The 27,991-nt window shown below is 38.4% G+C and overlaps 1 protein-coding gene across 1 annotated transcript in view; it reads left to right on the plus strand.

Moving 5' to 3' along the window:
- Positions 1–26,999, plus strand: part of apaf1 (apoptotic peptidase activating factor 1) — a 61,828-nt gene extending 34,829 nt beyond the window's left edge. The window contains exon 28 of the mRNA XM_037695968.1: positions 26,636–26,999. Coding sequence (XP_037551896.1) covers positions 26,636–26,782 — 147 coding nt within the window. The 3' untranslated portion in view covers positions 26,783–26,999. The remainder of the gene's footprint in view (positions 1–26,635) is intronic.
- Positions 27,000–27,991: the final 992 nt, after the last annotated feature.

Raw genomic sequence — 27,991 nt, forward strand, 5'->3', positions numbered from 1 at the left:
CACTGATGGATAACAGATGGGCAGTGGACAAAAGTGTGTGTTTTCGTCCACCCACTGATGGACTATAAATTGGTCAGCATATTAAATATTAAAACTCCAAACCTCATTTTTCTGTGTCCTCCTTGAACTACACAAACCGTTCTGAGTCATCAAGGAGGGAAATGTGATTACATTAATTGTCCATGGGAAATATTCACCTACATCCAGCAAGCCAAGATTATCTTAGCACTGTCTAAAGCTTCTATTTCATCATATAGACTGATCCTAATCGCTGAATTCACCAGTATATTTGCCTCACTGATTGTTAAATAATTTTATAATGTCATACTGAATGAGGCCGTGTGTGTGTTTGAACCTAATCAATGAGTAAATTCATATTTCTGCCTTTAAAAAAAAAAAATATTGGCTACATGAGTGAAAACATGCTAAAGTGGTTGTTAAAACTATACATTGCATTATTTGTGGCTTAGTTTGGGAAAGTGGCTTAAAAAAATGTTACGGTCTTCTGTTTGATGCTACGCTTCTTTCTCAACCAGGTGGCATGACTAGTTGCTACTGCCAATGGGTTATTTTCAGCAGCGCAGAGCTTTGCTTACAATTCCATAAGCCTCACCAGCAGCGCTAAGCTTTCATTTATTGCAAAAGGGAGCAGAGGAATAACTGAACATCTGACGTTTTGAGCAAGAATAAGAGAAAGGGAGCAGAATAGCACTTTAAAAAAAAACAATACAAAAATAAACACTAGATACAATTGGATTTTCTTTAAGAAGTTGATTCTCTTTATGGGAGCGTAACCTTGAGTGTTGCTTACCATAACAAATGTGTACCACACAACCATCTCCACGAAAACTATGAATATTACCAACTGATCTGATGACGTGTCTGTAATTAAACCAAGCTCATGTCTTAAGGCCTGGTTATTCTTCACAAGACATACGACATCGGATCTTGTTGACGTGATTGTGAGGCGGTCTTTTTTTACATGTACAATTCCTTCACTCAGAGAAGCTGTGGGGGTGACGTCCTGATAGGCTCTCCCACTGCAGCACGTCACGTGCAAACAGCAGCAACACAGTGGCAGCGCGGTTGGCAGAGAATGGGCGTTTATTTCCAGTTGATGATGGAGTTGGAGGAGGAAGAGCTGGTATTTTTGTTAACTGAGGAAAAGCCCTATTATGTAAAATTGTCACAAATTTGAAAAATGCTGATACGCTTGTTAGGCCTGTCACAATAACAAATTTTGCTGGGTGATTGTCTCAGAAATTATTGCGATAAACGATAATATTGTTTGAAATTTGACAATAATTAGTCATTATTGTCAAATGTAAGAAGAAATGTTTAATTTGTTTTGAGCGTTGTACCTTTTTTAAACATTGTATGGCAGTATAAGACTGTTTGAACCAAAGGATGGATAGTGAGGGAGAGAGCACTGTGCGTCTCTTTAAGAAAAATGGGAGGGAGGCCCCTTGACGTGACATGGGCTGTCCTTCCTTTTTTTCTGGTTCTCAAAATGGCGGAGGCTCTGTGTGGTTTGAGCTCTTTAGCATAGCATTTGTCACACAAAGCTTTTAATAAAAAAATCAGTAAACAAGTTCTCAGCTTCTTTTTGCAGAGAAAAACAACTTTTTAGAGGAAGGCACGGATTTCAACTGTGAATTTTGGAGCTTCGACAAGACAGCATTTTTTTTCCTGAGTTCGGCCTGTTAGCTTAGCTGCTTTTAACGATCCAAAAACGTGATTTTAGATCGTTAAAACAGATTTTAAAGAGAAAGGGAGGGGTCAGTGAAGAAAGAGACACGACGAAACAATAAAGCCGATAAATGAAAATGATCAAACTCATTTTAATTTATCATGTGATTAATTGATTTATTGTTTATCGCAACAGGCCTAACGCTTGTAAGTTTTCATAAACAAATGCACAAGATGGAGTCTCAGAAGGTGGTGCGAGAAGAAAAATATACATGCATTCAGGTCAGCGTCTCACTTTTACTCACATGGAGTATAAACCAGGCTTTAATGGGTTCTCACTGATGCACCTGTCCGCATGTGTTTTGGCTCAAACCGATGTTTTGACTAAGGCTAGCACTGCTGTGTTGTATTTGTGAGCATTGTATCCTAAGTGGTTCAATAAAAAAAACAATTGGATTTCTCTTGTTTTTTGGAGACTGGCTTCTTCCGTTCTGACCGCAGTTTGGAAGTATCAGGCTTATTATAAGCCGTTGTTTTAACTATCTGCATAATGCGAGATCCTTTTAAGTTTGCAAAAGTCGCTGACCCACATGTACGATTGTTGCAAAGCTGCAGGTTGATGGTAAAAACCCTCTTAATCATTATTTAAGAGAAACATGTCAATGTCACCTTGTGACGTGACTGGAATAATGCGCACCTCTTTGTTATTGTCTTTACTTTTACAGCAGACGGGGTCACAAAGCGGCCAGTCTCTGCTGATTGACTGCATGTTGAGCAATGATGTAATTCTCCTGGGAGAAGCCTTCTGATCGATGAGCTTGTGTATCTCAGATTACTGCTGATACTCTGTGTGGGGCGGAGGGGTGCTGTTGTGTTCATGGATGTGTGCTTTTGTTTATACGTGCACGCACACAGGTCGATGGAGATATTTCTGTTGATGGCGATGGATGCGGTGGTTCAGGCTTTTTATTGAAAACACAGACCATCATGTCGTCTGCAGCAGATTCTTCATGATGAGATCATAAAACCTGGAAATGATTTGAAACTTAATTACAATCTCTCATTTCCATTCTTTGCTTATTGTTGTATTTTGTTCTCTCTAAAGATGTTAAAAGCTGTCGGGGAAACATCGATCTGAGAAAGCACACATTGTGCAGTTGAGTAGAGCAGTGTAAAACCTCACTTGTCTGTTGAAATGAAAATGGAAGGAAGAAAACACACTAAATGTAATGAAATGAGATTATAAAGTGCTAAATGAAGTGCCTTAAATTGTGTGTGGCTGCAGCGGAGTCCATATGAAGAAAAAATGTTACTGACACGAAGGAAGAGAAATGGAAGTTAAGATTGCTTTTAGTTGTCATTCTATATTTGAACAAAATACATAAAATGTTTCAATTAAATGTGAATACATCCACACATAAATTAAGTCAGTATTTCTGATCAGGCCATGTTATCTAAAGTTTAAAATATAATGTTCTAAATTCATGAAATACACTTGCTAAGCTTTGGACAAACACAGGAATCTAACTGCTGTTGCAGTATTATTACAGTCGACTGGTTGGTTCCATTTTCTTAGTTTGCATCCTTCACATTGAGTGATCCTGGAAATCCAGTAAACACAGGATGATTTTAGAAAGGGGAGTGTGCTGTAGGTTTGATTTTATTTGGAGTTGACCACAAAAGACCCTTTTAACACATGCAGTTTTTATTTTTATTAACCAGCCAACACAAATGAATGTTTGTCATTTGAAATATCCCACCAGCGCTTTAGTTTGTATAATTTCATGAAACATTGGATTGAATCTTATAACATCTTTTGTAACTTTTTTTTTTTTTTTTTTTTTTTTGCTTTAAGTCAAACCAACACCGATTTGTTACAGGTGCTTTTATTTATTAGCTGCAGCACTTTGCAGTCCAGTAAAGAAACTGCACAATTAAACTTAATGCCTCACAAAACTCAAATAGTTTAAATGTTTTTAATTGTACTTCTAGACCTGCTTTTATTGAAATTGGGCATAAAAAAAAAAACGAACGGGGAGGCGACACGTCACTCCAGTCAAGGTGACACCTGTTACATATTCATGATGACTTGATGGATCAGCATGTGGATCGAGGAGAGCTGATGGATTACTCTGCTGTTTTAAAGGACTTCCTGTCTGTCACAGTAATTACCCTGATAGATAACGCAGCCCTCAGACCAAGAGGGCTTGAAGATAATCTTGACTGTCTATTAGTTTTAATAATCCTTGTCGGCATGTTGTCACACTCATCTTTTTTAAGTCAACAGATGTCTTCAGTTAACTCATCAGTGGGTTCATATTTAAAATCCTCTTCTTCTATGTCTCTAAGGTTTAGATATAATAAAAATAAAATTTCCATTTAAATATGAAGCAAGGACATCGGGTTAAAATATTTTATTGAATACATTTCTAGAAGGTTGGTTATTTTTTCTCTTGTAAGTATTTTTTCTGTCAGTCTCGGTGCAAACATTTGACGACCATCTGAATGTACTCTAGGGATGTTTAGTTTGTGTTTAATCCCAGCTGGAGTAAAGAAGACACTTTCATTATTCAGGATCAAAAGGATTCAGTAAAATGTGCGTTTGGATGGTTGATGTAGACCGATATATGTTGAATTTAAATTAAAAATTCAACTGACTAAAATAAAGCATTAAAAAAAATAACTTTTCATGAAATGTCACTGTCCTTTTTTCTTCGCTCTCGCTCAAGGCGGACACATTCTCCTCTCCCTCCCCTGTTCTCCTCTTCCTCCTGCTTTTTGCTCTCTGTCTGTGTCTCGGAGTTCCTGGTACACATCTTCCGAATGAAAAATACTATTATGGATTTGGTGAGCTGGACTTTCAACGCAATCGACAAAACCTTTTCAACAAAACAACAGGGTCCTGGAGAGCCCTCATGTCCTGCCGAGACTCACGCTGCAGGATACATCAGGGATTTGTGGGGAGTTTGGCAGCTGATATGCCTTTCAGTTCTGTCTCAGGAGGACGCTGAAAATGTTTATATTATTGGTTTCATGATGGCAGGTTTTCTGCTTTTTGGCATCGGCGGGTCCCTATGTTACCGACTTTTGAAGAAGACTTCGGCAGCAGTTTTGGCCATGACAAAACTGCCAAGTTTGTGTGAAGGTTTGGTTCGTGCTACGAGTACTCAAAATCAGCTGATTTACAAGCTAAACCGTAAGATGATAGCGATTTTTGAGAATCGCAGGCCACCTGTGGCTTCTAGGACTCGCCAGTATGTTGGGATTGAACTTAGGCTCATAGCATGGATCAGTGGAAAGCCCATAAATCTGGCCATTTTGGATCAAAAGTTCCAGCAGGACTCAAGGCTGACAAGAAAAGATTGTCTGCCTGAAGAAAATCAACAATTGTGGCCTATCTGAATCGGACTCCCCTGTTTGGTCTTGGATACGAGCCGACTATCAAATTTCTCCTGGGACATGGGTAAACTAAGGAAAAAGCTTTGTCTATCACATTAAAATAAGAATTTAATGTTTAGCGTGAATGTGAATCCTTTTAGGCATTGTTTTCTTTATAACCATTTCACTGATTTTAGTCACACCCATCAAATGTCTCTATTCACTGAAATCCATAGTGAATATCCTAAAGACGGGATGCTTGTTTGAATGCAGCCAAAGCACGGGGCTGTTTGTCTTCGGTTCAGTGGAGAGTTTTCAGCTATCAGATCGTGTCTGATGGCTCCAGAAGGTTTCCGCGCTGTGACTCGGTGTGTTGCTGCTGAGCAGGAGGATGTTCCTGGTTTGATAAGAGCCGTAGAAGTGACAGCAGGTGATGGCTCTCACTCAGATGAAGCCTTGATACGAGGCATCAAGGCCATTTTTTCTAGTTTCTCTGTTTTTTTTACTTGTCGTTTTTGGCTTCCTGTGTGGCACCTTTTTTGTTTTCTCTTTGAGGTTGTTTTTATTTTTTAACTCGACTGTCAGTGCTTCTGCATAATCTTATCTGCAGCAGCATTTTTGTTGTTGTTGTTGTTAGTCTTCTTGTTCTCACTGTGTGTTTTATGACTCCCTCCTTCTCTGTATGGTTGGTTGGATTGTGTTAGTGTAATTAAAAGCAGCGGGCCGTTATGTGGGGGTACGTGCTTGTCTAATTCCCTGTTGTGAGAAGGTACCAGTGCAGAGTGTTTAATTAAACACTCCTCATGCACCTTATCGGCAGTGTTGCTCGTTCTGTAACAAGAAACGTACAAAATTGGGTGCGTTGGTGTATCTGCATGTAAAATACAAAACCTTCCTAGAAGTTTGTGTGTGTGTCGGATTGTGATGTAGTGGAGTTGTTTACTCCTCAGTAGGAGTTTGTAACATCCTACTCTGGCTTTTATCATTCTTCCTGCCTCTGCCTGTTCCTGTCTCACACCTGGCCTTTACACACAGACACACACTCGGACTCTCTGAGCGACAATGAGACAGTCCTTCACGGTGTTGTTTTCCAAGAGGGAGCTAGCAGGTGTGAAAAGGCTCGTCGTGTCTGCAGGAACACACTCTCTGTCCCAGCAGCCCAGAATAATTCACACCGTCATCCAAACAAAACACTGAAGTATCTCTCTGTAAATACTGACACACAGTTTTGTTTTTTTATGCTAAAAGTGGTCAGATTTGAAGGAGCGGCGATACAAAAGACTTCAGATTGTATTTTTCACGTAGCCATCATCAGGGATGCAAGACTTCTGTTCATTTCAGTCACCTCTGACTCATTTCTGCCTTTGAATTGTTTTTAACATTACAGTATAGGCCTGTCACGATAACAAATTTTGCTGGGCGATTAATTGTCCCATAAGTTATTGAGATAAACAATATTATTGTTTGAAATTTGACAATAATTATTAATTACTGTTAAGAAATGTTTGTTAATTTTATTTTGAGTGTAGTGCCTTTTTTGACCACCGGATGGCAGTATTAGACTGTTTGAACCCAAGGATGGATAGTGAGGGAGCGATAAGCGTGTCTCTTTAAGAAAAATGGAAGGGAGGCCCCTTGACGTGACGTGGGCTGTCTCTCTTCAGTTCTCAAAATGGCGGACGCTCTGTGTGGTTTGAGCTTTTTAGCATAGCATTTTTCACACAAAGCTTTTAATAAAATACCAGTAAACACGTTCTCAGCTTCTTTTTGTAGAGAAAAACAACTTTTACATGAACGCACAGGTTTTATCTGTGAACTTTAGAGCTTCGACAAGACGGAGGTTTTTTCCCCAAGGTCGGCCTGTTAGCTTAGCTCGTAGCTTAGCCGCTTTTAATGATCCAAAAACACGATTTTGAATGGTTAAAATGGATTTTAAAGATAAAAGAGAAAGGGAGTGTTCAGTGAAGAGCGCCCGAGTTTAACTTTTTGTCTTCCAGTGTCTTCAATAGAAAGAGAGACACGAAGAAACGATAAAGCCGATTAAATGAAAATGAGGTTGATAATTTTCATTTATCATGCAATTAATTGATTTTTTGTTATTGCAACAGGCCTAGCACAGTAGTCCCTCATTTATCGCAGGTCTTTGGGACCACGCCCACCCTCGATGAGTGGAAAAACTTCGAAAGTAGGGATACAGTAGTCCAAGTTCAACTTCAAGTTCAAGTACACCTTAGTGTTATTAACATCTCATGTGGTACATGAGATGGAAGAAAATTATGTACACAAGTAGTAGTAGTAGTAGTAGCACTAGTAGTAGTAGCAGTAGTAGTAGTAGCAGTAGGAGTAGTAGTAGCAGTAGGAGTAGTAGTAGTAGTAGTAGTAACAGTAGTAGCAGTAGAAGCTGTAGTAGTAACAGTAGCAGTAGCAGTAGCAATAGTAGTAGGAGTAGTAGTAGTAGCAGTAGTAATAGTAGCAGTAGTAGTTGTAGTAGCAGTAATAGTTGTAGTAGTAGCAGTAATAGTTGTAGTAGTAGCAGTAGTAGTTGTAGTAGCAGTAGTAGTTGTAGTAGCAGTAGCAGTATTAGTTGTATTAGTAGCAGTAGCAGTAGTAGTTGTAGTAGTAGTAGTAGTAGCAGTAGCAGTAGTAGTAGCAGTAGTAGTAGCAGCGGTAGTGGTGACCGGGTTACTAAGCATTTCAGTTACAAAGCATTTTTGACATTTCGTTTCGCCGCCAGAGACTTTTGAATGCACAGAACGTTTAGTAAACATAACGCAGTAGTGACGCTTGAAGTTTAGTTGAAAAAGAGCGATGGCAAACAGATGGTAACAGCCAATCAATGACTGGGAAAACAGATCTGGCGGCCAATCAACGCCGGAGTCACTGGGTCAACACTTTGTTTCTTAAAGAGACATGTCCTCACGTGATTTACACGTTCTTTTGAATCTTACGTTTGTAAAGTTGAATTCTCTTTAAAAAAAAAAAAAAAGCTTTTTCATGTTACATGAATTAAATTTTACTTTTGAAAGGCCGGTTCAGCAGTCATGACTTCGCTTTGCAAAAACACTGTTCGGCAGAAAACAGCGCCCAGAAGCACTACAGTTACAGCACAGCATTGACTTAAGGGCAATGTAGTCTTTATGAGTGGCGATTACAGTACAGTGGAGGCTGAATGAGAGAAAACTACAAAATGGTGGCACCTGTCCAAATTCTTATTTTTTGTCATTAACTTTTCACATCCAAATGGGTACATTGATATTACTGTGCAGTCCACAATTGTGTGTTTAAAAAAAAAAAAGGACAATATTTTGGACTTTTTTTGTTGTACACACACACACACACAAAACACGATAGAGCGAGTCCGCGATAAACGAACCGCAAAGTCACGAGCGACTACTGTAGTAGGATTTTTTGTAACTGTGTCAAGCAGTTCATCACTTTCATGCAACTTAACACAACTACAGTAGTCCCTCGCTACTTAGCGGTTCGTCTTTTGCGGACTCGCTCTTTTGCGGTTTTTCAAAGTAAGATTGGACATGACACACAACTGGCTGATTGATGGATGAATCACACGAACAACATGGATTGCTAATTTAAAATAAATTGTTTTAAATGATTTCGCACCTGCTGCACCTGTGTGCAGCCCACAGGTGCAGGGAGAAGCTCCCTCCACTCTCTGCCACCTGTGGCTCGATGCCACACCCACATCTTCTCTGTGCTGCATCAGCTGCGTGAAGGGTTAACACTTTGCTGTCCTGCTGCACTTCTCTACAATTTAAATACTGTCATATTTTAAATAAACAATCCAAGCTGCATGGATTATTTATTTAAAATATTACAGCATTTAAATTTAAATAGTTTATTTACACAGGAGGGAGACTGGGAGTGAAACTTGAACTTGGACTACTGTATCCCTACTTCACGATTTTTCACTTATCACGGGGGGCGTGGTCCCAAACGCCGGTGAAAAACGAGGGGCTACTGTATTTAATCCATCTTATTGCAATACTAAAGAACGTTTTGCTATTTGGTTTGATGGAAGACATTACAGGGAGGGATTCATTTGCCGTCTATTTAAAAGAACAACCCAACTCTGTTTAAACATTTTCTGTTTCATTGTCATTTTTCTAAAAAACAAAACACTCATATGGTTTTATATTTCTGTTAGTGGACAAATGTGTTTTTGCCCTGGTGTGTGTGTGTAACTGTTAGCAAAATATCTCATCAAGCACAGGAATTTAATGAAGGCTATCACAGTCAACTGAAAGCACAAAAGTGGCTTTAACTGAGTCCGTTTTACAGATACTGAGCTAAGAATTTGATATGGTTGTAGCCAAGATGAATATACATAGTTTAAGCACTAATAGAGCACACAAGATCTTTAGTTCAAATTTATCAGTCTATTTAGAACACCAAATCTTTGCTTTAGCTGGTCGGGTTAGCCCTGATTGTCTGTTAGCGAAATGATTTGTGAACCACTATCAGTGAAAGTTAAAATTAAAAATACGTCTACAGATGAAACGCTTGAAGTAAACTCCAGTCCACCACAACAATTATAGCTATAACTCAATCAGTTTTACAGATATTAAGCTCAAATTTGATGTGGTAGTAGCTGAGAGTCATTCACAACACATACTCTAAGCATGTCCTCTCATAACTCGGAGTGCTTAATGTTATTTTCAAGGTTTGATCTAAACGGCTTCAACTTTGTCGTATCCTCAACATGAGATGAAGGAATAATAGGCCTAGTGGAGAAACCTCCTGTGTTGTCAGGGTTTTTAATTATATTTTAGTTATTAATGTTTAATGTGCAATAGTGTTTTATTATAGGCTACAGTAGTTTTTAGTTTCTCATAAGGCTGTATTGGGTTTCTTTACCTTACCTGTCATCATTAAGAGCATCCTCCGCAGATAGTGAACTGTTCCAGCCGGTCATCACTAAGGCTCAAAAGCAAAGCGTGGTAGAAGGGAGATGAAATGGAAGAGGAAAGGTTGCTCTGACCTTCCCTTAAGAGATTGTTGATGGATGGAAAACCTGTCAGACATTAGGAAACAGTAGCAGCAAGCAGCACAGCTCTGACGGGAAAAGGATGGAGTGCAGAGTAAACGCAATCGTCTCTCCAAGGAATAGACGGAGTATCAAGTAGTCAAGATTCTGGTTTGATGGGAGCGCTCAAGCCATGGGGAAATGTAGCTTCTTCTCTATCTATGCAAACATCTGTCATTCTTTCCCATGAGAGAAATCAATTTTATTAAGGTTGTTTGCGTTTCAAGATTTGTAAAAAAAATAAAATAAAGATCAAAGAACAATGAAAATCTTTGGGAAATAAATAGGTTAGTGTGTCAACCTTTAATGAAGAAACTGCCTTATAAAATAGAAGAGACTTATCTTAATCTTTAGGACACTTGCTTCAATTAAAAAAACATCCTTTCTTGATATTCTTCTGTTTTATATTCCAGAAAAATAAAGTATTGATTGAATAGTAATAGGCCTGGTCTCTTTAGCTGCTATCAAGCTAATCTATGATTAAAATGTTATAGTGGCAAATAATGTCACCAAATGTTAGTTTTTATACATACAAACTTTTAAATGTACTGTATTTGTTCCAGTTAGCAGTGTAGTACCATCTTTGTTTTATACTTTATATTAGAGATGCACAATATTATCGGCATGGTATCGGTAACGGCCGATATTAGCGATAAAGTTAAATATCGGACATCGGCCTTTCTATCAAAATAACTCACCGATATAAAAGGTGCTGTTTTTATTTATTTATTTTCAGTCATACAAAAACGGTGTCTTTTATTTATTTATATATATATATATATGTGTGTGTGTATATATGCATATAAGGCGCTGTTTTTGTATGACTGTTCGAGTGTTGTCATTGTGTTAGAGAGAGTAAATGTTATGAATAAATTTGACATTAAACATAATTCAAGTTGAAGTATTACATCATTTTCAGACCCCTTTTTTTCATCTGCATTTGGTAGCAGGACAAATGGACAAAGACCATATAGAATAATGTGGTATTTTAATTCCACAGCAGAGAAAGCTGTATAGTCTTTGTAAGTAGGTCTAGGGGTTTAAAAGTATCGGCATCAGTATCGGATATCGGCCAAAAATCCAATATCGTGCATCCCTACTTTATACGCAACAGAAAGTACATAGAAATAGGATTTTATTTTAAATACCAGAACTATACTAAATTTATTCTATGAATTTACACAATATTTTAAAGAGTATGCCAACCAGCTTCCTTTATAGAAGATTTTAAAATGATTAGCAGTCCATTGATTTAAAACTAGACTACAGATCCTTCTGAACTATCTCCTCAATTAGGTAGATGGTAATATTTAGATCTTTTCATGAACTAAAAACATGTAGATTAGACTGAAATAAGAGACTTCTGATTTTACTTCAAGTCATAATAAATATTATTGCACAGAAACTTGAGCAGAGAGTGACAAATATTTACATTTTTCAATTGCCATCATATGTTTTTTTATACTCTTGGAGCAGTTTTATTGTTTATTAAACCACAAAAACATAAGGAACTTTTTAAAAACACTGCAGTCCACCAAAACATTATATTTTAGTGAAACTCATCACAAAAGCTTTTAAATGCATGAAGTTTTTAAGCAATTATTACTAAAAATTTATTACAGAGCTCCAACATTCAGCTTCTTTTTTTTATCGTCTCCTTTCTTTCGTTCGTCTCTGTAAGTCAAATTATAGCTTCTGTTTTTTTTGTGTTGCAGCGTTTCAGCACAAAGTAAACGCAACAAACTCTTAAAACAGGAAGGTTTATCATTAGAATACGTAAATCAGTGGTGGGCCGTGCATTTTACACCTAGGTCTTCAATGGTGTCCTGCATGATTTTATCCCATTATGATGCCACGACTACAGAAACAATCTTTAATACATTGAAACACCGAACAATATGGTGCTGAATCACCAACAGGCATCTCATGGAGCCACAATGAATGCCATTACTGAAGCAAGAAACCAAATTAGCACAATTCAACAAGTTTTCTCACAGCTGCACCACAAACAAAAGCATAAATTAACAAAAACATAAAACATTTGAATCAAATATATTTTACGCATGACGTTTTGATTGTCTGTACACACTTTATCCTCATTTCTTTCCTCAGAAGAGTTCAGTTCCTCTGTCCTACAGGTCATCATCGTGTTTCCGTTTCAACAGCAAGTTCTGTTGCCGTCCTGGAAGTCGAGTCTGCTCTGTCGTGTTTTTATCATGTTCTAATCTGCTTTACGGCTGAGAACGTCCACTCGACATTTAGCCTCACCAGGTCGCTACAGATGAAGTTTCCTAGCACCTACCAGTACGCTGTCTGACTGTCCAATCAAACGGTGTGAAAATGCTGACGTCGTTGAATGCCTGCTAGAAGGCCGTGGCGCCACTAACTCATCTGGTTGGTGAAAACAACAGTTTTGTTGTCATTTGGTTTAACCTACTGAGGCCTGCACTGTTGATTCTGAAGGCATCGAGGCAGATTACTTTGACCCTAGCAACAGATGATGCTCGAAATATGATCGAATTAAAGCTCCAAACATAAGCTGCTGGAAACTGTGCAACCATAAGAAAAGCTACTATATGATAAAAAAAAACACATTTCAGGGTAATATTAATAGAAAAAAATATACTAAAATGTAAGTGATTCTGATTGTGTTTAGGACAAACAGAGAATCTGACTTTCCACCCCTGCTATAAATACAGTGAAGCAGAGCTTTATTTAGAAAGTCTGCTTTCTCATTGTGGTTTTTTTTAGAAGACTATTTGCACTGAGTTTCTCTCTGAGGTTCATTTTATCTCTGTGTAACACTTGAGTAAAGTCAGTATTTTTAAGCTGTATAGTAAGAAAAGTGAAAGCTGCCTTAGCTATTAAAGCTACGGTGTGTTGGTTGCACCCTGGAGCGTCTCAGTTTCAACTTTAGTCCCTCAGTGGTCCAGAAATTGAAATGAGCTGCTGTTTCCTGACAGGACATGTGTGTAAAATTAGTTTAGCAGGACGTTGTGATGGTTTGGGCAGCATTCAGAGTTTTGATTTTATTTTGCTCTTTTTTGTAATCATTGCTTTGTTCCAGAAACCAACATCCCGCTGTGCAGCTCCAACGTAGATGCAGATCTGCCTCTAAAAATACCCTCACACACTTGGAGAGATCAAAAACCACCCTGTCTCTTTTAGGTTTTCATTATTTTTACTTTTTTGCTCCTCTATTCTAAGAGATAAAAAAAAAATGCATGTTTGAGCGTGCACAATCTCTTCAGTATATCGTACACCCAGATGTTTGCTGCATGCTTCGGCTGTGCTTCTGTGTCAGAGAAAGCAGAGAGGAGAAGAATGTTGACGGACTGAAAATGGCCTGGAGTTTTCTTGTTTTCGAGCTTAAGGGGAGAAACACGAGCTGGTGAAATATTAAACTCGCTGTTGTTTCTCCTGCACTGCTCATTAAAACAGGGTTAATTTTCTTTCTAGCTGGATACAAAATGTGACAGAGTCTAGATGAAACTATAGATAAAAAGGTTCATAAAAGTAAGATGGCGGTTATTTTCTTAAATGTATGAACATATTCCCTGACAACCTTTAAATCTAGTTCAGATCATTCTTTTTCCCATCTTGACTGGTCTGGACTGCAGGTAAACCAGCTCAGCACCCGAACTCTTGCTATACGATGTGTCATTCTACCTCCTCAGCAGACTAACCTCCACTGGCATCGCAGGTATTCTGCTAGACTGGTTCAAATATTATCTCTTTGACCACACTCAATTCATTCAGCTTAAAACCTTCTGTTCTCAGTCTTCTCCCGTTTCCACGGGTGTGCCCCAAGGCTCTGTCCTCGGACCCCTCCTCTTCATCACTTACCTCCTTCCTCTAGGTCACATCTTCCGCAAATTTGGTGTCCTTTTCCACTGGTATGCCGATGACACACAGCTCTACTTGCCAACGAAACCAAACTCCACTCACCCACCCTCTACCTTCACTGACTGTCTCAGTGAGCTCAGTCACTGGTTTTCTAACAGTTTCCTTCAACTAAACAGTGACAAAACAGAAATCATTCTTGTCGATACCAAAAATTATTTCAAAACAGAACATCTTCTCATCCCCCTGAACAACTCTCTGCTATCCCCCTCACCTCAGGTCAAGAGCCTCGGTGTCATCCTCGACACCACTCTCTCCTTCACGTCGCACATCAACAATGTTACTCCATCTGCCTATTTCCATCTCAGAAATATTAACCGTCTCCGTCCTTCTCTCACACCCCGCTCCACAGCCATCCTTGTTCACAGTCTTGTGACTTCCTGGCATGACAACTGCAACTCCCTTCTTTATGGCCTCACCAACAAATCTCTCCAGAAGCTACAGATGGTCCAGAACTCAGCTGCCCGTGTCATAACTCAAACCTCCTCCTATAATCACATCACTCCTGTCCTGCAGCAGCTCCACTGGCTCCCAGTTCAATTGCACATCGTCTTCAAAATTCTTTTTTTCACTTTCAAAGCTATCCACAACCTTGCTCCTCCTTACCTATCTGACCTCCTAAACATCTCCATCCCTTCTTGCTCTCTCAGATCCTCCTCTTCGCCACACCTCCATGTACCCTCTGTCTACCTCTCCACTATGGGAGCAGGGCCTTCACCTGCTCTGCCCCTCACCTCTGAAACTCTCTACCGCCAGACCTACGAAACACCACCTCTCTTTCTCTGTTCAAGACTACTCTGAAAACACGTCTCTTTAGACTCTCTTATCCTTCTTAACATTGTTTTATGTATTTTATATTTCAATTTATGCCTGTTGATCTTTGCATTGTGTTTGTTTCTACACAATTTTATCTGATATGTTTCTTGCTGTAAAGTGTCCTTGGGTGTCCTGAAAGGCGCTTTTTAAGTAAAATTATTATTATTATTATTCCACCATACTGTTGTAATTCATGCAGTATTTGCTTTGGCATTAACTTCTGGAGAAAAGCAAGGTATTACCTGTGTAGTATGACATATCCTGAGATGTATTCATACTGTTAAAACGGGTTCTTCATTTTTCTGGACTGTGTAGCATACGTGCGTTGAATTTAATAAAATGTGGACGTGAGACGTTAATTATCTTTGACTCACCACGCGAGTGGGTCATTTATTAACAGAATCGAGTTTAACACATCACACATTTACATTAATTTGGCAGAATATGAAAATAACAACATAATCAATCAGCTTTACAACCAGGAAAACCATACGGCCATGATTTTCCGTTGCTACACCGCAGACATTTCTGAAAACATCTGGATTAATTTTCTAGCAGAAAGGAGAGTTTAAAGATGGAAAGATGAAGTTTATCTGAGAGAGATGTGTGAGGGAATTTGTCTGTTTTAACCAGAACAGCACGCTCCATTGAAATCAGCTTGGGCCAACGGTACGCTTGGTCGAGATAGAACTTTTACCTTGCAGACGATAGCTTCAGCGTCGGTGTAGAGCTCTTCTTTTGACTCTTTCAGCGTCTCCGTGAGGACAGCTAAAAACCTTGGGAGTCGTGTGAGGTTATCCAAACAGAAGTTATAATTCCCAAAATCGTCTCTGGTTCAGCTTGATTCTAATTTAGCAGCATCCATGAATGCCTGCGTTTGCATTCTGGAACTCCCAAACTCTCTGCATCTGAATTCCAAAAACTCTCTGCTTGAACTGCTACTCCATCTTCAAGACTGAGCTTACAGCAGCTTCAAGACTGAGCTGAACTCTCTGAACTCCAAAACTCTTCTTGAACTAGGAAGTGCCCACATTTTAAAGAGCTCTACTTCCGGTTCATTTGAGAGCCTTTTGATTGGTCGATGGACCAAAGCAGAGGTGTGGTTTGTGATGTAAGGTGTTATTAAAAGTCAAGGAAAAGATTCAGATTGTTTAAGAACAGACAGAAAGATATCATGGAAAAACCAGACTTCGTGGAGTCTCCCACCAAGTATCTCGCTGTAAAAGTTAAACATGACATTTCTTTTTCAGTAAACTTTCAGTTGACCGAAACTCGAACTTTGACACACTTACAAATTTGCTCACTTCAAAGCAGACGATCAAGAAATTGAATCATTACTCTGCAACGTACTCTAACTTGATTTCACTTTGAATTGAGGAATAAGAATCATTACTACTGTTTAAGTAAATAAAAATGATTAGTTCACTTCAACATGTAGACATTGTTTGAACCAAAACACTTTGATTATCAAAACATTTGTAAAATAGTAATGATCATAGAGAATTGTCTTTTCCACTTGATTAATTCAAGAAAGAAAGTCTCAGGATCGATCAACCTGTATTTCTGGATGCAAATCAATGAAATGACAGTTTCTGACCATATGATCCTAAGGTCAAGATTTGACATCAGGTCAAGTTCACTACACCTGGAATTAGGTGTCTAAAAGAGACTTTTTTTTTTTCACTTAAAGCAATGAAAATATAGTCATTCAGCATTATTTTGGATGTAAATGACTCTTAGAACTAAAATGTCCTTTTTTCTCTTGGCCATTTATTTTGTATGTTTATATTCGACTGAATTTTTGTATATATATTTGTACACAACAAACTAAACTGGTCTTTGTATTCCTTTACATTGTTGTGTATTTGTCAGTTTTGGTGGCTGTCTGCTGGAATTCCAGGTGAATAAAGGCTGATTCTGTGCGATGAAGTAATGTGCAGAAGGTTGACTCAGCATCAATATTTCAGTAGATGGAGCTTTATATGAATAATTCAGCTTCAGAGTCACACTTTGGTCCCTCCACACACGACTCTCGACCTGGTCACAAATAACACTCACCTGTTAAATCTTCACTTTTTCCTGATGAAATGAAGGTGGCCTTTACCAAATCACCTGAATCTACTCCAGGAGGTATTCCCTCTTACCTTTATCTCCCTCCTTTGCTTTCATCCATTGTGCTTTAGTTTTTCTTCATGACTTATTTCTTTTCTTCATTTTTTAAAATGATATCCACTCCCTCTGGACTGTAGTGGAGTTATTTATGTACGAGGAAGATAAATTACCTCCCTCAGCCATTGTGAAAGACCCAGTCATGCTCTCACACACATAAGCATCGCTGGTCTTTGCAAGAACACACAAGACAGTTTTTCCTTTATTTCCCCCCCGTATGTAAGCGATGCTGACTTTCCCTTAGGCAGTCTGAATAAGCAGACCTATTTAGCCTTCAACATTGGATGCTGAGAACCCTTTGGACCCTGTTCTGACGTTACATGGAATAAATTATGGTTACACTGACACTACTGAAATATTTGACTTTTGAAGATGGCACACTGTGTGTATTATAACAGTTGGCCACGTTACGGAAACATTTCACGTCAAAGTTTCAACAAGTTAGTTTTAAATAGATTTAAGGGCGCGTGAGACCTTATTATATGAATCGCATCAAGTTGAATCGAAGGCAGCAGGACATGGTTTTTGGTTCATGAAGACATAGGAGTCTAGTTGTCTTCAGTTCTTCTTGCTAGGATTAGGGACTCCATGTTTACAGTATGTCCATTTTGTATTATTGGCAATATCTATGTATACAGGATTAGTATTTTAAAGAATGCTAAGAATTAGACACAAACTATATGCATAGGATATATATTAAGGGTAATAAGATGCAACCGTAAGTCCTCTGGTATGTCCTCATTAGGAGGTAAGAGAATTGTCATGTAGAGTACATCTGTTCACAGTTGAATGTACGGTCAGTATGTCCTCCAAGTGATGCACATCTCCAGCTCAGACTGCTGGCAGTAAATTATCTGGTCAGTCTGTTATATCTTCTCTGCCCTTGATTTCCACCTTCAATTTAGCTGATTGTAGACAAGATGCTAAAGCACACAAAGACAGTTGTGAGGAAGATGTTGATTTATTGCAGTGTTCAATAAAATCATCATAGCATTGTTGTCTGATATTGTTCAGTTGTGTGAATGTTTATGAAGCATTCACACTATTGAGATCCATTTTCCTTTCGTACGTTTTTCAGCATCTTTCTCGTTCCACAGTTTTTGTGCTATTTCTATAAATCATAAATCAAAACGTTCAGCTCGTTCAGGACAATCCTGTTATGACTTTTGGTATCGGTGCAACTTTAGCTTTTTGAAATATTTAGCCTATTTTGCCACTTTTTTTTCTCATAGGAAATTAATTGAACTAATTTTTCCATCCTTCAAATCTTTAGATGTGTTTACGTTTTACTGCTCCTTTCGCATTTTGTTCTGCTTCTGCTTCTTTCAGCTTTCTTGTGCAAATTTAAACATCTTTCAGCTGTTGATATTCAGCTGTTTTGTGGTCCTTTCAGATTATTTCTAACTACATTTTTGTTATTTTTTCTAACTTTTTCTTTTAATTTCAGCTTGTTATGCTCCTTTTAGCTTATTTCTGCTATTTTCAGCATTTTCTGACATTTCAGCTACTGTTTAGCTGTTTTATGCCAATTTCAGCTTTTTCAGCTTGCACTCATTTCAACTTTTTTTCTGCCTAATCCATCAAAATGAAGTAAAAATGAAAATTCATCAAAATGAAGTCTCTCCACTTCCTTCTGGTAATCTCGTATTTTTTTCTGATTTTTTAGCCACTTTTCAACTGCTTTTTGCTAATTTAAGCATTTTTACGATAATTTGCACTTTTTTGTGCTCATTCCTACTTCTTTAAGCCTAATTGGGCAAACATTCTTTCTGTTTTCTTCTGCTAATTTAAGCTTGACTTACATTTTCAGCTACTTTTTTAGCATTTTTAGCTAATTTCAACTGTTTTCAGATACATTCAATTTTTTGTGGCAATTTCTGCTACTTTCAGCCTAATTAACTTCTTTCTAATAATTGCTCCAACAGTTGATCTTTTTTCACCAAGCTGCTTGGCAATTGCCCCGTAGCCCTTTCCAGCCTTGTGGAGGTCTACAATTTTGTCTCTGGTGTCTTTGGACAGTTCTTTGGTCTTACAGTGCCTTGCGAAAGTATTCGGCCCCCTTGAACTTTTCATCCTTTTGCCACATTTCAGGCTTCAAACATCCATCCATCCATTATCTTTACCCGCTTATTCCATTTTGGGTCACGGGGGTCGCTGGTGCCCCATGTCCAGCAATCACTGTGCGAGGGGCGGGGTACACCCTGGACGGGTCGCAAGTCCATCACAGGGTCACATAGAGACAAAGAGACAAACAACCATTCACACTTTCACTCACACCTAGGGACAATTTAGAGTTACCAATCAGCCTAACATGCATGTTTTTGGTCTGTGGGAGGAAACCGGAGCACCCGGAGAAAACCCACGCATACACGGAGAGAACATGCAAACTCCACCCAGAAAGGCCCCTGGACCGGGGTTTGAACCAAGGACCTGCTCGCTGAGAGGAAGCAGCTCTACCAGTTGCGCCACCGTGCTGTGGCTTCAAACATAAAGATATAAAATTTTAATATTTGTGAAGAATCAACAACAAGTGGGACACAACCGTGAAGTGGAATGAAATTTATTGGATGTGTCAAACTTTTTTAACAAATAAAAAACTGAAAAGTGGGGCGTGCAATATTATTGGGCCCCTTTACTTTCAGTGCAGCAAACTCACTCCAGAAGTTCAGTGAGGATCTATGAATGATCCAATGTTGTCCCAAATGACTGATGATGATAAATGAAATCCACCTGTGTGTAATCAAGTCTCCGTATAAATGCACCTGCTCTGTGATAGTCTCAGGGTTCTGTTCAAAGCGCAGAGAGCATCATGAAGACCAAGGAACACACCAGGCAGGTCCGAGATACTGCTGTGGAGAAGTTTAAAGCCTGATTTGGATACAAAAAGATTTCCCAAGCTTTAAACATCCCAAGGAGCAGTGTGCAAGCAATCATATTGAAATGGAAGGAGTATCAGACCACTGCAAATCTACCAAGACCCGGCCGTCCCTCTAAACTTTCATCTGGAACAAGGAGAAGACTGATCAGAGATGCAGCCAAGAGGCCCATGATCACTCTGGATGAACTGCAGAGATCTACAGCTGAGGTGGGAGAGTCTGTCCATAGGACAACAATCAGTCGTACACTGCACAAATCTGGCCTTTATGGAAGAGTGGCAAGAAGAAAGCCATTTCTCAAAGATATCCATAAAAAGTGTTGTTTAAAGTTTGCCACAAGCACCTGGGAGACACACCAAACATGTGGAATAAGGTGCTCTGGTCACATGAAACCAAAATCGAACTGTTTGGCCACAATGCAAAACGATATGTTTGGTTTAAAAGCAACACAGCTCATCACCCTGAACACACCATCCCCACTGTCAAACATTGTGGTGGCAGCATCATGGTTTGGGCCTGCTTTTCATCAGCAGGGACAGGGAAGATGGTCAGAATTGATGGGAAGATGGATGGGGCCAAATACAGGACCATTCTGGAAGAAAACCTGTTTGAGTCAGCAAGAGACCTGAGTCTGGGACGGAGATTTATCTTCCAACAAGACAATGATCCAAAACATAAAGACACATCTACAATGGAATGGTTCACAAATAAACGTATCCAGGTGTTGGAATGGCCGTCAAAGTCCAGACCTGAATCCAATCGAGAATCTGTGGAAAGAGCTGAAGACTGCTGTTCACAAACGCTCTCCATCCAACCTCACTGAGCTCGAGCTGTTTTACAAAGAAGAACGGGCAAGAATTTCAGTGTCTCCATGTTCAAAACTGATAGAGACATACCCCAAGAGACTTGCAGCTGGAACTGCAGCAAAAGGCGGCGCTACAAAGTATTAACGCAAGGGGGCCGAATAATATTGCACGCCCCACTTTTCAGTTTTTTATTTGTTAAAAAAGTTTGACACATCCAATAAATTTCATTCCACTTCACGATTGTGTCTCACTTGTTGTTGATTCTTCACAAAAATTTAAATTTTACATCTTTCTGTTTGAAGCCTGAAATGTGGCAAAAGGTTGAAAAGTTCAAGGGGGCCGAATACTTTCACCAGGCACTGTAGCCATGTTAGTAGTTGGAGTCTCACTGATTGTGTGGGGTGGACATGTGTCTTTATGCGGCTAACGACCTCAAACAGGTGCTTTTAAATTAGAATAATTAGTGGAGGTGGACTTTTTAGAGGCGGACTAACAGGTCTTTGAGGGCCAGAATTGTTGCTGATTGGCAGGTGTTCAAATACTTATTTGCAGCAGTAACACACAAATAAATTATTAAATAATCATACATTGTGATTTCCGGATTTTTGTTTTTAGATTATGTCTCTCACAGTGGACACTTCAGACCCCTCCATGATTTCTAAGTGGGAGAACTTGCAAAGGTGCAGGGTGTTCAAATACTTATTTTCCTCACTGTACATCACTAACTCCCATTAATCAGTTGCCCTGCAGTGATTGTGTTTATCAGCCATCTGCTTTGAAACATGAACACTGATACACACAAACTAACACTGTGTGTATGCCACAAGCAGACAAAAACACAGCTATGCACTTGTTATAATAAATGTATTGTGTTGCAGAGTCATCGTTCAGTTAAACCTTCTATCCTTCTTGGTGCGGTTTTTTGTTCTTTCCTAAGTAAAAATTTTTTAAAAATTCCAATACAAGTGCATAAACTATGCATGCCCCTCTACTCATGTTCTACCATCTTTGTATAATGATTCATCAGTGATTTGCTGCTCTTTGTTTAATCTAATGAAACCCGTTCCACTCTGAAAACATCATTTTCATACAGTTTGTCCACGTCTCCATTCAGTCTACCACTGAGCCACCCAAAAGTGTTAAACATTTATTTAACTTTTATGTGTTCTTCCTTTTTTATATAACCAGCTGGAGGGTGTGATGGAGAGCTTTTATTGCTATTTTTTGACAGAGCTACGTGATTCATTTGTTGCAGCTGCTTGTGGACTTCAGTCTTGTTCTAGTTGGTTCCTCTCTTGCCTGCTTTTAGACTGTGTGTGGTTTATTTCTGCGTAGATTCTTACATTTTATTTGCAGCAGGAATATGAGTATTATTCTTTTGTTTGAGCGGTCATTGCTTTTGGTTGCTAACAAATCAAACCTGTGCAGCTGCATGTTCATCTTAACCAAGTATTTCATTCTTTTTTCTTATCATGTAGTATTTACCCCCCCACCAACCAAACTGATCCCATCTTTGTTTCATCTGTTTTTCCCTTTTCAGTCACATTGGTTTTATTTTTAAGGAAGAAAATAAACATCAGGTTTTATTTAGTTACCGTATTTTCCGGCGTTTAACTTTCAGTGTTTTTGCATGGATTTGCCAGTCATGCAACTTATATACTGTATGTCTTTTTTCCCATATTCCTAATGCAGTTTTTGACTGACGCTTCAAATGTTCATTCATACTGACATGAACCAGTAAAAGCAGAAACGATTTGTATACCGTATTTTCCGCCGTACACGTCGCACCTCCCTATAAGTTGCATCATTCCATATTTATCTAATAAAGTGGAAAAATACATGAATATATTGCTTTGCTGTATACATCGTATCTATTATGCGTCACCGCTGACAGTCCGGAAATGTGGGCTGGTGTTGTGGCAAAAATTGATGGGTTGCCAAATGGAGGTAGCGGGATCGTGCAAGGGAGGACTTTAACAAGAATTTAACAAGATTAACACTTAAAAACAAATTTGTTTGCTCGAAATTCTAGTAAATGTGTCTGTATCTAACGTTTGCTTAATAAATGCACTTTGATGGTCAAATCAGCTGTATTTCAAAAGCTGATACGTGGAAGTAAATGCGTGCCTGCACGCGACGAGTCGCTGTACAAATTTAACAAAATAAACACCTAAACAATTATTTGTTTGCTCGAAATTATAGCAACGGTGTGTCTCAGTCTATCGTTGGCTTAATAAATGCCCTTTAATGGTCAAATCTGCTGCATTTCGCCGGGGTGGTGCAGCTGGATTGACGGTTGGTCCACGCAGCGAGCAGAACCCAGCTGGAGAGCCTATGGCAAGCTGATTGTATCATTAACAGCTGGTGAAGTTTCTCGGTCATCAGGACATGGTAAATTCAAAGAAGTTCAAGATATAAACAATAATGTATCAAGTATAATAAATAAAGTCCAGTTGTTTTTGTCTTGAACTTTTTTGAATTTGTCATTATAGCCACGTTTACCTATTACATTATATAATGGCATGCCATACTGCTACTACTACTCTGCTGCCATCAAGTGGCTGAAAGTGGTACTGCTTAAAAAAATTGGTCAGAATGAATGAAAACGGTCATATCTCAACTAAAAATTGGTTTATAAATATGGGAAAAAATCCATAAATATGCCGCTTCAGCCTAGTTGTAGTTGCCTAGTTGTTTGTTGTAGTCTGTCTTTATTAGCTTCTTTGTTTCTTTTAATGTTTTGTGTATGAAGCTTAAATTCATCCAGATGTGTTCATGCTGATTTTGTCTTTGTTGACCTTAAATGCATCTTGGTTAAACTTGCAGAGCGAGTCATTAGCATCTGTGAAAAAGCCCCATGTGGATTTTACATCTTAGTTTTAAAGAATTGGGAAAGATTGGATTGGAATAAATACAGGTCAGGATGACCTTCACGAACCTTCTTAATAAAACTGTTTGTTTAGTTGAGAATTTTTTTTAATCAGAGTGGTAACGTGACTATTTGGCCCATCATCTTCAAGTTTATTAATAAGGTGAAACATTTTTAGAGCTGCCAAACCTGGGACATAGTTTAAATTGAACTTTAAATAGGTTTAAATTCCAGCTTTGAAGTTTACATGACTGAATCCAGAACAGAGCAGAGTGGACCCCAATCTGTTGTTGCAAATGCATTTATATTTTTTATATACGTATACTGCTGCCTCAGCTCACATAACTGTTCTTTGTATGTTTCTGCTTCACATCTTTCAAAATCTTTTTTTCCCCTCGTCATGTGACTCCCAAGGATTGTACATATCTAATTTAAGAACCGTGCAAAAATATAAAATAATTTAGTTTAATTAGCTGTCACATGTAATCCCGTTAGGCTTTAAGCAGCACTTTGATGTTCAAGTAAATATCACTCAAATTCACCCGGTGGATGTAAACATTAAAGACCTGCAGTGGTGGGTGTGAATTAAATGCATTTATCCCAAACAGTCTTGAATATACATTGATTTATTGCACTAATGTATGTTTAATATTGCATGATGAAAAAAAAAGTACAGTCACTCTTAGTGATGTAGGTTGAAGGCTAGAAAATGTTAGGAATGGAGCGAAAAAGCATAATTTCTTTCTGCTCAGTGAATTATTAATGACTGGAGGTCAGCAGGCCTTTGACTCTTACAGCTTTTAAACACTTACAAGGGAAGAATTTTCACATCTGATGTGTATGGACAAAAATAAGTTTTAATTATTCAACTCTTGCCTTGCCCTACATTTTTATATAACATAAACTTGGTTCAGCTTCTATCGAAACCGCCGCAGAGGTTTGATACCAACTTTCTTGGGTGCTATCACGAGTCTTACAGTTAATTAGGACCAAATTGTTCAGAAGAAAAAAAGATCTTTATATAAACAATGACAATGAGGTTTTTTTTTTTACTAAGCTAAAATAACTTTGAGCCAATTACCAGTAAAATTGCTTAAATCTGGGCAAAAAATGCAAAACAAACACACTGGAAATAAAATCTGTGAATCTGCACTGATAGATGCAACTCTTCAGTGCAGCAGGGAGCAATAATAATAATTATTAATGTTTTTACATTTTGTTCAGTCAGGGAAAGTAAATCACGAGGACAAAACAAATGTTTTTTTTGTAAGTCACATGACTGTTTGTTGTCCAGCTATTGTACAATTATTATTACAGATGCATGATATTATCGGCCTGGTATCGGTATCGGCCGATATTAGTTACACGAGTTACAAGCCGTAATTTCTGACGTCATTGAGAAGCTAATAGCTGATAGCACTTGGATGAGTTTTACCACAGACATTTGGACGTTGTGTTAGCCCCGTTAGCAAGATTAGTCTTACGGCACAATGGATAGACAAAAACTTCGAACTTAAAAAGGCTGTCCTTCATGCACAAGAGTGCAGAGGATCCCACACTGCAGCTAGGAACCTGGAACAAGCCTCCACAAGTGAGACAGCATCGCAGACAACTAATGCTAATAAATAATATTATCATTTAATATAAGTTTGTGATTTGCATATGGCTGTTACTGAATATATGTCACCAGCTCTTACAGCTGTTACACATTTTTTGTAGCAAATAAGAATAAATAAGAGGGCTATGTTCTGCCAAAGGAAAGTATATAAAAATACATGTATTGGTTATTGGCCAAATAAGTTTTAACATATCGGATATCGGCCAAAAATCCAATATCGTGCATCCCTAATTATTATATACTGGTATATTCTATTCATTCAGCCTTTATTTATACAGGTTAATCCCATTGAGCTTCAGGGACTCGTTTGCAAGAGAGACCTGATTTTAACAGAGTGATGACAACAGTGGACAACAAAGACAACAATAGACAATCAAAAATGATGTGTACAAATGGAGAATTAAAAAATCTATATAACAAATATATATATATGATTAGACTGTTAACGTCTTGTTTCAAGCAGGACCATCTCATTAGATTAACTATTTTTCATCAGCTTTCTTTTTAATAAACCTTTTTCTTTCACTCCTGACATAATAAAACTAACCTTCTTATTTCTGCCACTTGTTTCATATGGTTTGATCAAGACTTTTGCACAGGATTTCATCTCTGAAGGTCTCTAAAACGTTGCCTTGAGGCCATGATGGCAAATATACAAACGAAAATCTCTTGTAGTTGTGTGTGTGTGTGTGTGTCTATAATCCAGACATCTGTTGACTTTGTTGATTTTTCACTGCATGTAAAAACTGAGGGACTGACCTGCTTTTTTACCCCCCCCCCCCCACACACACACACACTGTAACTAAAGCTTTTATGAGAGCAACATCTGAAATAATCATATCAAACAGACTCATCTTGTCTCTTATTTAGCTGGAAGAAGTACAGTGTCTCAATCTGATGTGCTTATATATATATATATATATATATATATATATATTTATATATATATATATATATATATATACACACACACACACACAGCCAAGCTCTAAATGATTGACTTGATGAGCCTTTGATGATTTGTCCCAGAGAGACGCACCCTCTTTGGGAAATGTCAGCTTCAAACTGAGATTAAACTGAATTGCTAAGGAGAGATGATGTGGATTTGTTGCGTGCGTTTTCTGTAAATTTATGAATTCATCGTGTTTCTTGGTGCAGCTTTCCTAAAGCTCTTGCTTTGAGTTTTTTATGTTCCGCTGATTTAACCCATCGTAAACCAAGCTGTGGTTGCCTCAAACACAAAAGTGCTTGACGACCAAGTCCAAGAACTGAAAAGAAGGTCTCGCTTAACGTCCTTCACGGAGACTGGAAACGTTTATTCTAACTGGAATAAACTTCTTGAATATCTTTACTGACGCTGGATATTTCAAACGACGTGCGAGTCTGAAAAGCTGAAGAATGTTAAGAAAATCCATCGGCCCGAATTTGAAAATGTTTGAACCATTTCTCTCTCCGTCTTCTTCGCAGTGGTGGAACGTGGTGAAAGGTGAAACCCTCCAGACGTTCTACCCAACAGGGAGCTCTCTGAAGAAAATCCACGTTTCCAACGACTTCTCCACCTTCGTCACCATCGACAACATTGGCATCCTGTACATCCTCCAGAGGGTGGCGTGAGGACAGCGCAGACAACAAGCCACTACTTGAAACTACTATGGTTTATCGCAGAAATCATCGTTAATAAACTGCTAGTCAACAACATAATCACCTGAAGTTCTCTGTGGCCACATGCCTTTTAATAATCTGAGCTTAGACCAGATTTATGGAAAACTGACCCAGCGTCTGTTTTAGAAAGAATCACTGATGCCTTAAATGAAAAGTACATTTTACTTTTTCTCATTTGTGTGACTGTGAAGGTAAATCTGTGTTTGGTGGAAGCCAAATATTTACCACGAGCCTTTTGTCTTCTGCAGCCTTGGTCTTAAAAGGAAGTACCGCAGAGATCGGAGCGTGTTTTCTGTAAATGGATTTCGTCTTCTCTACCCACCAGCAACACAACTTTAGGTGCAATTTCACGATGAAGCTTTAATGGTTTAAAGCTCTTTCCAGTTAAAGCCTGTGTGGTTTTAAAGTGTTTGTGTGTTTAACCATAAATCAAAGGTTTTTCAAAAACAAAAGATTTTTTTAAATTTTAATATCTGTTCCAGAAATCTTTTATATAACGTGAATTGGATGAGTTGCTTTAAATGCAGATGTGCACTCGTGCTAACATCCATCCTGCCTCTGTCGCCGAACATCCTCCAGGTTCGGTGAAAAGTAAAAGCACAAAAGCACAATCGGTCGAAGTAAATAATTTTACAGAATGCTCTGCTTGACTGGTGCTTTAAAGTTCAATCAACATAACTGTAGAAATACTGAACAGTATTGGCTGTGGTAAATGGTTTATTGGTGTGTAGATGTAATTTATAGAAGATGAAAACAGATGTACTGTTTATGATGTGTGCTTTTCTTTGTTACAGTCTGTTCATTACCATTTATGGTGCTGCTGGTTTGAGAATTGTCCTGTGCTGTATTTGAAACCATCTGCAATAAATATTGTTGGTACAAAGTGTTAAGGATTCAGAATTCTTATCTATACTTGCCACCGTACAGGTTGCACCGGTCCAAATATGTTTTAATAAAGTGAAAAAAAAACCCCCATAAATACGTCGCTTTACCGTTTAAGTCACATCTCTTGTGCGTCACCGCTGACAACCCAGAAATGTGGACCGGTGTTGTGCCAAAAATCGATTGGCTGCCAAATGGTGGACGCGGGAGCGTGCGTGGGAGGACTTTAACAAGAATTTAACAAAATTAACACTTAAAGCCAATTATTTGTCTGCTTGA

This window comes from Nematolebias whitei, chromosome 22, assembly GCF_014905685.2.
Source record: "Nematolebias whitei isolate Nwh7 chromosome 22, NemWhi1, whole genome shotgun sequence".
Classification (NCBI taxonomy): Eukaryota; Metazoa; Chordata; class Actinopteri; order Cyprinodontiformes; family Rivulidae; genus Nematolebias; species Nematolebias whitei.